This window comes from Hordeum vulgare, chromosome 7H, assembly GCF_904849725.1.
Source record: "Hordeum vulgare subsp. vulgare chromosome 7H, MorexV3_pseudomolecules_assembly, whole genome shotgun sequence".
In the NCBI taxonomy this organism is placed as follows: domain Eukaryota; kingdom Viridiplantae; phylum Streptophyta; class Magnoliopsida; order Poales; family Poaceae; genus Hordeum; species Hordeum vulgare.
Window position 1 is genome coordinate 42,630,269 of NC_058524.1, and position 13,010 is coordinate 42,643,278.

The following is a 13,010-nucleotide window of genomic DNA, read 5'->3' on the forward strand; positions in this document are numbered from 1 at the left end:
ATATATGATTCCTCTAAGAGCAAGTACAATAAGGTACAGTCAGCAGGCTGTAAGGATTAAAATACTATATTTTTGCTGAGTTGGATGAGAGAGAAGGGAAGCGCACTCTTCGTGAAGAGCCAGCTATAGCACGTGCTTCTAGATGCTTTGTGAGAATGAAAGGTGAGTCATATATGATAAAAATAGTACTCTTTTATAGCTAACTATTGTACACGCTAGCTATAAGATGGGCTATAAGACTGCTTATAGCCAGCAGCTAGCTATACTATTAACCATGCTCTAACCATCCAACAACGGGCTGGTTCGCGGCCGTCCGTGTTTGGATGGACGTATGACACGCTGTGGACAACGTATCCACGTCGTCCTTCGCCGCTAGCTGCGGCTCTACCGCGGCAGTGTGCGACACAAGATGACACGTAGGGCCTCCACTTGGTTCGACAACGATCACCGGATGGACACACACGGATGGACGGAGCATCGGACTTGTATTCGGCGTCGCATTGTTCTCTCGTTGCACCCACCACCAGTCCGTCGCCGACGACCGCCGTCTCCGCGTCTCCGGAAACAAGTGGGTGGACACACATCCCATTCCTTTCCATTTCATCATCGCGAGCGCAAGCCAACGGATAATCTCGTGCCATTTATTCGCCGGGCCGAAGAAACGTGAGCCAAATAGAGCGGAGACACCGGTCAAACTAGCTCGCATCCACGAGAGGGATGCACACGCAACACACACACACACATTGTCCATGAGCCACGTACGTAGTAGTACATGACAGGAGCGCCGGTCCCCTCACGTACTTGGACTGCCGAGTACCTTTCATAACGATAACGATAAGATCAACTCTAATAGGCCCCGCATTCCGCACCGGCCAACAAAATAACCGTTAAATTACGGATCCAGGTTGGAAAATTCACACGATCATACCTCGCATCCCGTGCCGACCCGTAAATTTTTTTGCGGGGCGCGGCAAATCTTTTCCCCCAACCTCCATCCTCAAGGGTTCGGAGACCGACCCGAACTGAACCCCTATCCGGCGGGAGGGACATTTCCGCGCACCCTTTCCCCGCTCCCCGCACCCTCCGCCATCATTGCCCCCCCTCCGCAAACTCCGGTTCCTCCTCCCCGGCCGTTCCTCGCCATCATGGAGGACCCCATGCTGTCCCCCATCACCGTCCAGGTCGTGCATGCTCCTTCCCCTCGGGCGGATCTCGTCGCCGGCCATGTTTCCCCCGCCGCTGTCGCCCAAGCACACGTCGCGCCTTCCCGAAAAAGGCAGGGCATCGTGGTCGTGCAGGGCGGGAATCCGGCTGCCCCCGCCGCGACGGCCCGCACTCCGGGTGCCAACGCCGCAGTGCGATCCCGGCCGGCGGCGCAGAAGGCCGGCAAGGCCGCGGGCGTAAAGCGGAGGAAGGTTCCGGCTTCAAGGAAGCCACCTTTATTCAACCTCTGACTTCACCCCCCCCCCCCGCAAGGAGGTGCTCCGGCGATGTCGTTGAACGATTCCGCTCCCCCCGCGGCCGAGGTGTTCGACGAAATGGCCGGAAGGTATGCCTCTTCGGTCTTGGCGATTCCTTTTCATTTTTCGCCATTAGTCTTGATAGCTCATGACTTGTTATCGTTCGCTATAGCAGTGGTTCGAACAATGCAACAACCGAGTTCATGAACATGTTGAACATGAACGCGGTTGACATTGATCAAGCCTCTTTCGAACCATTCAACTACAATGAAACGGACGGCGACGTGGATGATCATGGTGCTACGAACGAATTGGAGGAGATCGAAGCGGAAGAAATTTGCACAAGCCCGATGGCGACAAGAAGACTAAAGAGAAGATGAAGAGAGAGCAAGAAGCAGCGAGCTTGAGGAAGAAGATTGATGCCATGGTGCAATCAAACGAGTTGATGTTGTTGAAGTCGTTGCAGATCAAGAAAGAGTTGGCCGAGAAGAAGGAAAAAGAGAAGCAAGAAAAATGGCAAATGCTCAAGGAAGAGGGGCTCCGCAAAGCTGCCATTGAGGAGAGAAAAGCACGCGCCTCTGAAACCAAATCGATGTCATTGTTGCTCGCCGAGGAGAACAAGATCATGTCAATGAACCGCAATGACATGGACGACCTCACCCAAACATGGCATGATATGGTAAGGAGAGAGATCTTGAAGAGGAGAATGGTCGCCTCGACCGGTCCGTGTTCCAGTTCCGGTGATGTTTTCTCTTCTCCATATGATGCCAATGTGGATGATTTCGATGCGGGAGTTGGAACAAACGACGGAGGTGGATTCGGTGGCACCGATGAACTTCAATATGGACTCCATGGCGCGGTGTGAAGATCGAGCCCCAAGATGATGCCGGACATGGGCGCAAACCTTTGCATGCCCTCTTTTGCGTAATAAACTTCACTTTTATTTGCACGCAAACTGTTTATTTCGTTTGAATCTGAACTTGTTTGCCAAACCCTATGTCAAATGCAAGATTTGCAGTTTTTGTTTGCGGGTCGTCACGATGAAGCCCGAGCAGAACCCGCAGAAGCCTATTCGTAAAAAACATATTCTACGGGTTCGTTTGAAGAATCTGCATCTGTGTCAGCCCGCGCCGGCCCGCAAAAGTGGTTTTGCGCGAACTGCTAACGCATTTTGCGGGCCGGCGGGATGCGGGGTCTGCTAGAGTTGCTCTAAGGTGTGCATGTGTATGTTTATAGGGATGAGTATATGTCTCTATATATAACTGCTTGTATGTGTACTGTGTTAAAAAAAACTGCTACGTCTTGGTACCTCGAGCCTCGTAAACGGCCTAGCCTAGCAACCACGCCACGCCCATGACAAAGGAGCAAAAGCGGGGCGAAAAGAGGGGTGATGGAAGCTGAGAAAAGGAGGGGAGAAAGAAGACCTTCCGGGCACGGGCACGGGCACGGGACTCGTCGCAGCCACGTACCGGTGGAAAGAAGAGTCGATTGTCCAGATTTTTTTCTCTCGGCTTGGCAGCGCTAATTTTATTTTTCTTTGCTAATCATTCGGGGTAAGTAATCGTGGTTGGCGAAAAGCGCCGCACATCATCACATGGAAATCGCCGGAAAAGCGTTCGCCAGCCAGGTCGCCTGGCCGCGCGCAAAGCCGACGAGAAAAAAGGATCGTGCGTACGTATATACCCAGCTCATGGCGGCGGCTACCCTTCTCTTCCCTGACTGACTAGTCAGGGTGATCGGTTGCCACCAACGAGACGGCCGCAAGTTACTGCCCCCTGCCTGCCGGTGCATGGCTATCACAGAGTTTCACAACTCGCATGAAACACACACAAGAAAATCAGATTTTACTTTCTTCGGTCGAAATAGCCACCGCGTAATAGCAGAGATATTTTTCCAGTAAAAGATACCTTTTTTAAGTTTGGGGCCTGCTACGCATCCATTGACGGATGTTTACTAAACATCCACCACTTGGAGGACCGTTCAATCTACGCATAGCCGTCCGATCTGCTCCGGTCAGACATCTCATAATTCCTGAAACGATGGTTGAGTTGCAGAAATTTTTGCTTTGTTGCAGGAAATAAGTTTTGGACCCGTTAATTCCTGAAACAACGGTCGAGTTTTGGAAAGAATTTGCTTGTTGCAGGAATTTGTTTTCTTCGTCTTTCTACAACATAGGTACTTTTGCAGAAAGATTTTTTTGTAACAAAGGTCGTGTTTCAGGAATTTTTGCAACAAAGGTTAGGTTGCATTTTTTTTTTTGCAATGTTCATGATGCGGCTGGCGGCGACTGGATGGCTGGTCGGCGGCGTGAGAGGGTGGGGGAGGGGAGGGCCCCGGCATCGTGGGCGGCGGCGCGGCTGGCACGGCCGAGCGGCGGCGCGGCTGGCAGATCTGGTCAGCGGGGTTGGAGCGGCGGCGCGGCTGGCAGATCTGGTCAGCGGGGTTGGAGCGGCGGCACGGCCTGTCGTCTCCAGCAACAGCGAGGTTGGCGTCGCTCGATCTGGTCAGCGGGAAGGAATTCGATAGATCCGGCATGAAGGCGGGAGGCACGTGGTGGGACAATCTCGTCGGCCGTCGTAGGGCGCCGTGGTGCGACATGCATCTCCCTGCTCGGGGACTATGCGGATGGGTCGAGGCAGCGAGAAAATAGATGGACTGGGCATTCCGCAACTTGCCATGTGTTGCGCTCGGCAGTTTTGCAACACGACCAATGTTGCAATACACTAGTGCGGTATGAGGAGTGTTGTGCATCCCACGATTAAGTGTTGATCGAACGGTTACGGAGATGGTCGATGCGTGCAACCGATCCCTTGGTTGATAGGAAACATTCCCTTTTTTAACTTAAAATGTAGCATCAAACAAATAGCCACAAGTAAAGCTCTATAAGACGGACACTATGACTGTGTTGAAGCCGGACGGATCCGGACAGCAATGTTGAGAAAAATATAAAACATCTCTGGCCATACGTTATGATCGTGTATGCATCATTTTAACTCCATACCATTGAAATTGTCCACATACAAAACAAATGCATACAACAAAAGTAACCTGCAATGAAGGAGAGAGTTTGTCACAGAAAACAAAATAATTTCTACTTGGCCAAAGCTACAATAATAAGTAGACGCTCGCACCCTTATTAGCATGTTAAATCTACTTTGCGTTATGTCCAGTCTGTCATTATATATATTGGTAACATTTGTGGGCGCGTACAAATTTTATGCTATTTGGATGTCTGACCAAAATTGCACAAACTTGTATTGAAATAAAGAGGTGTTTGATCTCCTCGTCGTGAATACAAAAATTATACATTTTTTACTTCCTTATCTGTTGCGTCGAACGAGGTTATCTTTGATTAGCACGACACCTCCTTAAAGTTACCACATAAAAATCTTTATTCATAATGGTGTCTTGGACTTCCATACTTGGTTATTATTATCTAATGAAATTTCAAAATATGTGAGGACACAATACAAAGAGTCGACTGCAAAAGATCTGATATAGTAAGACTTCAGCGAAACAACTCTCGACCTTCTGTCAGCTTGATGCCTTGATCATTTCCGGTCTTGATCCTTCGACGATGGAGCTGAAGTAATCGTCGACTTGGTCCTCCGACGATGAACGTTGGGTTGACGCCTTCATCACGACGGAGAAATCGGACATCGGCGCGTCGAAGTCCGAGGACGACGATGAGGAGTAGACTTCTATCTATCTATGCTATGTATTTTTTTTATCATTTTCTATCTATCTAGGCTATCTATGCTATGTATCGTATTAAAACTATGCTATGTATCGTTTGAATTGTCGATAAAAATGCATGTTGGTTTTTGCGTGCCTGCTGAAGTGTCGCGATGTAAACCAATTTTCTTACGGCTTTCATTAGAGCCAGCACTCGTCGACGTGCTAAAATTAGATGTGTGCGCCGTAAACTGATTTTTTTTATGCGCCGCGTGTTGGGCGTCTGTTGGACATGCCTCTAAGTCGAAGCCTTACCGGTAGCTAGATCACACACACCAGACCGGCGACACGAGTCCAAGAGGAGCGTTGATTGCCATGCCATGTACCGGCGGCACGTAAAGCGAACATGGCGCGTTGTTCCCGTCGTACTAGGCACCGAGCGCGGGAGGCGGCGACAGTCCTTGCGGCGATAGACGTTAGCGAGGCGGGGTCACATTCTCTTGTGCCTCATATGATGCACCATTGCGGGCACTGCAATCGCGTTGTGGTGGATGTCGGCTTAACCCAATAGGGATCCATCATAGATCTCATGTCCATGGGCACCGTCCGGGTTGCAGGCTCCCATGAGAAAAAACAGAGCATGAAAGATGACGGCGCCTTGATTCCCGTGAACCGGTTCGTGTTTCATGTCCTATCTACCTCGCTGATAACCAGACGAACACTCTAGGAAATGCAGGCGGATGAACGACATGGACACGATGCGGACGAGATTTGTTTTAATATTTTTAAATAAAATATCGGTTAGATTTGTGAAATCTCACTGTAAATGCTCTAAGTGTATCTAGTACTATTTTTTATTGCTGAGAATATGGTACAATAGTAATAGAGTTATAATGTGCGCCTGTCACCGTCGTCGGCAAGTCTCGTAAGAGCATCTCCAACAGCCGAGTTAAAAACGCGCACGCGCGTTAAAAGTCCACTTTAGCGTGCCCGGGACGATTTCACGCGCTCCAACGGAGGCGGAAAATTGAGGTGCGCGGAAAACGGTTGCGCGCGGGAAAAAGCGCCTATAAAATGTAGCGTCCGTCATGCGCCCTTCCACCGAAACCGTCGCACTCTCGCCTCGTCATGCGCCCTCCCTCGTCTCGCCACACGCCCCTCTGTCTCTTTTCTCGCCTCGTCATCGCCACGCCACCATGCAGTCGCGCCGCCGGGAAACTTCGGGCTACCGCGGCGTCCACGCGCGTCCCTCCGACACCTTCTACGTCGAGATCTGATCCGGCGACATGCGCCTCAGACTCGGCACGTTCGACACCGCCGAGGATGCCGCCCACGCGTACGACACGGCGTCGTGGCGCCTCAACAGGCCTCGCGCGGGAGATGAATTTCTGCAAGGTGATGACGATGGAGTGGGCGCAGAACCTCGCGCCTCGTCCATGGCTTGTCATCGAAGAGGACCGTCGCCGGAACCAGAGGCAGCAGCGCCTCCTCAGCATTGCTGAGATGGACGAGCATGCCATGACCGGGTGGTGCCGACACTTCCCGCGGGACGTCCTCGAGAAGCGTGAATTCTTCGTGCAAAGGAGGGCGGAGAGGGCAGAGCAAGCCGCTTATCGTGAAGATAGGCGTACGCGGAAGCAAGCTCACTCCTTCAGATGGAGCTGAAGTAATCGTCGACTTGGCCCTCCGACGATGAACGTTGGGTCGACGCCTTCATCACGACGGAGGAATCGGACATCGGCGCGTCGAAGTCCGAGGACGACGATGAGGAGTAGACTTCTATCTATCTATGCTATGTATTTTTTTTTTATCATTTTCTATCTATCTAGGCTATCTATGCTATGTATCGTATTACAACTATGCTATGTATCGTTTGAATTGTCGATAAAAATGCATGTTGGTTTTTGCGTGCCTGCTGAAGTGTCGCGATGTAAACCAATTTTCTTACAGCTTTCATTAGAGCCAGCACTCGTCGACGTGCTAAAATTAGATGTGTGCGCCGTAAACTGATTTTTTTTATGCGCCGCGTGTTGGGCGTCTGTTGGACATGCCTGTAAGTCGAAGCCTTACCGGTAGCTAGATCACACACACCAGACCGGCGACACGAGTCCAAGAGGAGCGTTGATTGCCATGCCATGTACCGGCGGCACGTAAAGCGAACATGGCGCGTTGTTCCCGTCGTACTAGGCACCGAGCGCGGGAGGCGGCGACAGTCCTTGCGGCGATAGACGTTAGCGAGGCGGGGTCACATTCTCTTGTGCCTCATATGATGCACCATTGCGGGCACTGCAATCGCGTTGTGGTGGATGTCGGCTCAACCCAATAGGGATCCATCATAGATCTCATGTCCATGGGCACCGTCCGGGTTGCAGGCTCCCATGAGAAAAAACAGAGCATGAAAGATGACGGCGCCTTGATTCCCGTGAACCGGTTCGTGTTTCATGTCCTATCTACCTCGCTGATAACCAGACGAACACTCTAGGAAATGCAGGCGGATGAACGACATGGACACGATGCGGACGAGATTTGTTTTAATATTTTTAAATAAAATATCGGTTAGATTTGTGAAATCTCACTGTAAATGCTCTAAGTGTATCTAGTACTATTTCTTATCGCTGAGAATATGGTACAATAGTAGTAGAGTTATAATGTGCGCCTGTCACCGTCGTCGGCAAGTCTCGTAAGAGCATCTCCAACAGCCGAGTTAAAAACGCGCACGCACGTTAAAAGTCCACTTTAGCGTGCCCGGGACGATTTCACGCGCTCCAACGAAGGCGGAAAATTGAGGTGCGCGGGAAACGGTTGCGCGCGGGAAAAAAGCGCCTATAAAATGCAGCGTCCGTCATGCGCCCTTCCACCGAAACCGTCGCACTCTCGCCTCGTCATGCGCCCTCCCTCGTCTCGCCACACGCCCCTCTGTCTCTTTTCTCGCCTCGTCATCGCCACGCCACCATGCAGTCGCGCCGCCGGGAAACTTCGGGCTACCGCGGCGTCCGTGCGCGTCCCTCCGACACCTTCTACGCCGAGATATGATCCGGCGACATGCGCCTCAGACTCGGCACGTTCGACACCGCCGAGGATGCCGCCCACGCGTACGACACGGCGTCGTGGCGCCTCAACAGGCCTTGCGCGGGAGATGAATTTCTGCAAGATGATGACGATGGAGTGGGCGCAGAACCTCGCGCCTCGTCCATGGCTTGTCATCGAAGAGGACCGTCGCCGGAACCAGAGGCAGCAGCGCCTCCTCAGCATTGCTGAGATGGACGAGCATGCCATGACCGGGTGGTGCCGACACTTCCCGCGGGACGTCCTCGAGAAGCGTGAATTCTTCGTGCAAAGGAGGGCGGAGAGGGCAGAGCAAGCCGCTTATCGTGAAGATAGACGTACGCGGAAGCAAGCTCACTCCTTTAGATGGAGCTGAAGGAATCGGCAACTTGGTCCTCCGACGATGAACGCTGGGTTGACGCCTTCATCACGACGGAGGAATCGGACATCGGCGCGTCGGAGTCCGAGGACGACGATGAGGAGTAGACTTCTATCTATCTATGCTATGTTATGTATTGTTTTTTATATCAATTTCTATCTATTTAGGTTATCTATGCTATGCATCATTTTAAAACTATGCTATTTATTGTTTGAATTGTCTGTGTTTGATGAAAATGCATGTTGGTTTTTGCGTGTCTGCTAGAGTGTCGAGCACTCGTCAAATTTTACGCCTTCCGTTGAAGCCAGCCCTCGCCGATGTATTAACATTAGATGTGCGCGTGTTGTAAACTGATTTTTTGTACGCCGACGTCCGTTGAAGATGCTTCTAAGTCGGAGCCTCACCGGTAGCTAGATCACACACACCAGACCGGCGACACGAGTCCAAGAGAAGCGTTGAGTGCCACGCCATTGCCATGCCATGTACCGGCGGCACGTAAAGCGAATCACAATCACTTGCAACTTTCTTCAATTGCATGCACTCCTCCACACGCCTGGCCTATCTACCTGTATATGCGCGTCCACCATCACCATGGCCCCGCCGCCCCCCCGCCGGACAGCCTTTGACGACTCCCTCCGACGGAGCCTCCTCCTCTGCCACGCGCCTATAAAACGCCCCGCCCCTCGCCGCCCCTTCCATCCATTCAAACCCCTCTGCTCTGCTCCTCCCCTCCCGCACAGCACGCCGTCTTCCGACCCCTTCTCCCCCTCCCCGTAGCCGCCTTGCTCGCTCGCTTGCTTGCTTGCGCGTCTGAAGATGGCGAGGTCGTCGTCGCCGATGGCGAGGCAGCTGCAGCTGCTGCTCGTGGTGCTGTGTGCGTCGTGGCTGGCCTTGCAGGCGGCGGCGCAGAAGTACAATGCGGTGTACAGCTTCGGCGACTCGATCACGGACACGGGCAACCTGTGCACCAACGGGCGGCCGTCGGCGATCACCTTCACGCAGCCGCCCTACGGCGAGACCTACTTCGGGAGCCCCACCTGCCGCTGCTCCGACGGCCGCGTCATCGTCGACTTCCTCAGCACCAAGTACGGCCTCCCCTTCCTGCCCCCCTCCAAGTCCACCTCCGCCGACTTCAAGAAGGGCGCCAACATGGCCATCACCGGCGCCACCGCCATGGACGCCCCCTTCTTCCGCTCCCTCGGCCTCTCCGACAAGATCTGGAACAACGGGCCCATCAGCTTCCAGCTCCAGTGGTTCCAGACCATCACCTCCTCCGTCTGCGGCAGCAGTGAGTCCACAGTCCACCATGCTTTTCTTTCCTTTCTTCAAAGCCCACCATGTCTGCAGACTGCAGGGCATGCTCTGCTCCTCCCTTAATACTCTAGTACGAGCAGCATAATTTCCTGCGCCATCCAGCTGTCTCCCCCGCCACTGCCACTGCCACTGCCATGCCGCCAATCAAGAACTTTACTCACTGTCCATGGAGGCATGGACCCTAGCCATGCCTGCCTGATTCTTGACTAGTCTTTCTGATCTGATGATGCAGGCTGCAAGAGCTACCTGGCCAACTCGCTCTTCATCTTCGGGGAGTTCGGGGGGAACGACTACAACGCGATGCTGTTCGGCAACTACAACACGGACCAGGCGAGCACGTACGCGCCGCAGATCGTGGACACCATCTCCGCCGGCGTGGAGAAGCTGGTGGCGATGGGGGCGACGGACGTGGTGGTGCCGGGCGTGCTCCCCATCGGCTGCTTCCCCATCTACCTCACCATCTACGGCACCTCCAGCGCCGCCGACTACGACTCCCTCGGCTGCCTCAAGAAGTTCAACGACCTCTCCACGTACCACAACAGCCTGCTCCAGGCCAAGGTGTCCACCCTCCAGGCCAAGTACAAGTCGGCCCGCATCATGTACGCCGACTTCTACGCCGGCGTCTACGACATGGTCCGGAGCCCCAGCAAATACGGTACGTCTACATGCCTACACACTAGTCATAATACGTACTGGAGGACATGATTTCATGCACACGCCGGCGGCTAGTCTCGCCGTGGCGGCACTGTGGGTGGGTGGATTTCAGTTTTCAAACTCGCCGTGGACCACGTCCTCCGTTGTCGGCGCAGAGCGTTTCTCGTTGTTGGACGCGCCCGTCACGCTCTGTCCTGGCAGTGCGGCAGCACCAGCACGGGACATGCATGCATGGTGGCGGGATTAAATGAAGGATTATTCGGCGTTTAAGGCTCATGCAGTGCCGCACTGCTGCACCACACCACTTGCTCTGCACTGCTGGCCGGTAGCGTGGTCACCACCACATGCCCGTCCGTGCGTCCGTGCGTGCGACGGCCGTAGGGACGGATTCCTGCCGTTAGCCCGGGCTGCGCGCTCCGGCGCCGGCCGTGGGAGCGTGATCGTGTCCAGTGCCCAGTCCTGCCTGCACGCGGTCGATCGCCGGCCGGTGAATAGAAAACTAGGTCGCGGGCCGACACGGGCGCGCTCGTGATCCCGAGCGAGTAACGACATCCCATCACGGGGAAAATAATGGCGGATGCGCGGGGTTTGGTAGGCGCTGTTCCTTTAAAATCGGCGCTACTTGCAGAAGCAAACAGCCGTTGCTCTGTTTCCCCAACCCAACACATGCATGCAGCCCCGGTGGCGGTGGGTGGTGAACGCCCGCCGGGACACACGCCACTGCTCCCGCACGTTGCCGATCGGTCTCAAAACCCTCGGAATCTTCGTACGAGGGATCCATCCATGATGGATGCTGGATATTGCAGAGCAAGAAACCAAAACGATGAACCAACGAACACTGTGGTGTGGTGTGGTATGATATGATTCCGATTCAAGATCTGACTCGCGTGGATGTGGAATGCAGGTTTCAGCTCGGTGTTCGAGGCGTGCTGCGGGTCGGGGGGAGGCAAGTACAACTACGCCAACAGCGCGAGGTGCGGCATGTCCGGCGCCTCCGCATGCGCCAGCCCGGCGTCGCACCTCAGCTGGGACGGCATCCACCTCACCGAGGCCGCATACAAGCAGATCACCGACGGATGGCTCAACGGCGCCTTCTGCCACCCCGCCATCACCCACTAGCCACCCCACCTCAGTCCGTGCATGCATGCATGGGCGCATCAAAAACCTCATCGTCGTCGTCGTCCATGAATCCATAATCAATCAATCAATCAACCGATCGATTATCATTATATTATTATTATAATTATTATTATTTGTTCAGTCGGGTTAACTATCATAACGTGTCTGGGGACCGGCCAAGGCTAAGGTTCCCGGTCTGATCCGGTGGCAAAAGAATCGGGGCGCGTCTGTGGTGACGAGTGAAGAAGGAAGAAGAAGAAGATGACGGCAAGCGTCGTGGAATAGTAGTGCGGCCCGTGCTGCTGTTGTTGTTGTGAACCTGTAACCTGATAGTAGTAATTGTTTTGTCCCATGGATGGAAAAAAATAATGAAAAGGAAAGAAATAATGCAAGGAACTTTCTGCCGTGGCGGCTAGGAATTTGGTTTGGATCTTTCGCCCTGGCGCACGGGGTCATGTGTGGTGTGGTCGGAGCTTTTCGGTAAAGACACTGCACAAATCCCGCCGACTAGTCTAGTAAGTAGACACTGTGGTGGTCGCTCGTCGGGGCAGAGCCCGTGACAACGACGGACAAACCTGGGCAACGGCTCCTATCCTGTCCTCCATGATTGACAGGTGAACGGAGTACCGCTGATCACCGTGGCGTTTCATCTCCGTGGAACAGCAAGCTGCGTCCCAAACGGACGCACGAATTTGTCCGTTTTTCCTTCGTTTGGCTCGACCGAGCGGACACCAGTGTCCGCTTTTTTAAATGGATCAGTCAGACCAGACCGTCCAACGCAGGTTCGGATGCAAACAATTGATAAACATAATTAAACATTAAAAGGCCGGTCAAAGCCGGCCCAAGTCCACATAAAACATAATTAAACATAAATAAAAAAACGCGGACGCCCTCGGCCGTCCTACGCATCGTCTTCGTTGTCGTCGTCGGGGAGGTGAGGTCGATGAGCTCCGGGACCGGCCCAGCCCAAGGGAACGCTCCCTCCCACGCCTGAGCAGCGTCCTTGCCCGGCAGCATCGACGGCGTAGGCTGATGGGCTCGCTCCTCCTCCTTCCGCTTCCGACGCTCCGCCTCCTCCTCCTCCTCACGCCTGCGCTCGAGCTTCATCTGCTCCGCCGCCTCGGCCTCCTCCCTCGCCAGTGCCAGCGACTTATGATGCAGGAGGTACTCTTTCTCCTCCTCCGTGCACACATACCAGACGGGAGGCGCGGACATCCACTACAGGAGCTGGCTAGTCCACTGGTAGGTGTGTGGCTGGCGCGCCTCGGCCTCAGCGGCCGGCGAAGATCGAGGAGGGGGCACGACGCAGTCGCCCCCCGCGGACAGCGCAAGGACCTTTTCGAGACCTACCCAGCGCACATCCT

The 13,010-nt window shown here is 53.9% G+C and overlaps 1 protein-coding gene across 1 annotated transcript; it reads left to right on the forward strand.

Moving 5' to 3' along the window:
- Positions 1-9,174: 9,174 nt before the first annotated feature.
- Positions 9,175-12,042, forward strand: LOC123407176 (GDSL esterase/lipase At5g45910-like). The gene is made up of 3 exons (XM_045100254.1): positions 9,175-9,847; positions 10,106-10,528; positions 11,432-12,042. Exons 1-3 carry the CDS (start codon positions 9,376-9,378, stop codon positions 11,644-11,646), a joined length of 1,110 nt encoding a protein of 369 aa, XP_044956189.1. The 5' UTR covers positions 9,175-9,375; the 3' UTR covers positions 11,647-12,042.
- The last annotated feature ends 968 nt before the right edge of the window (positions 12,043-13,010 follow it).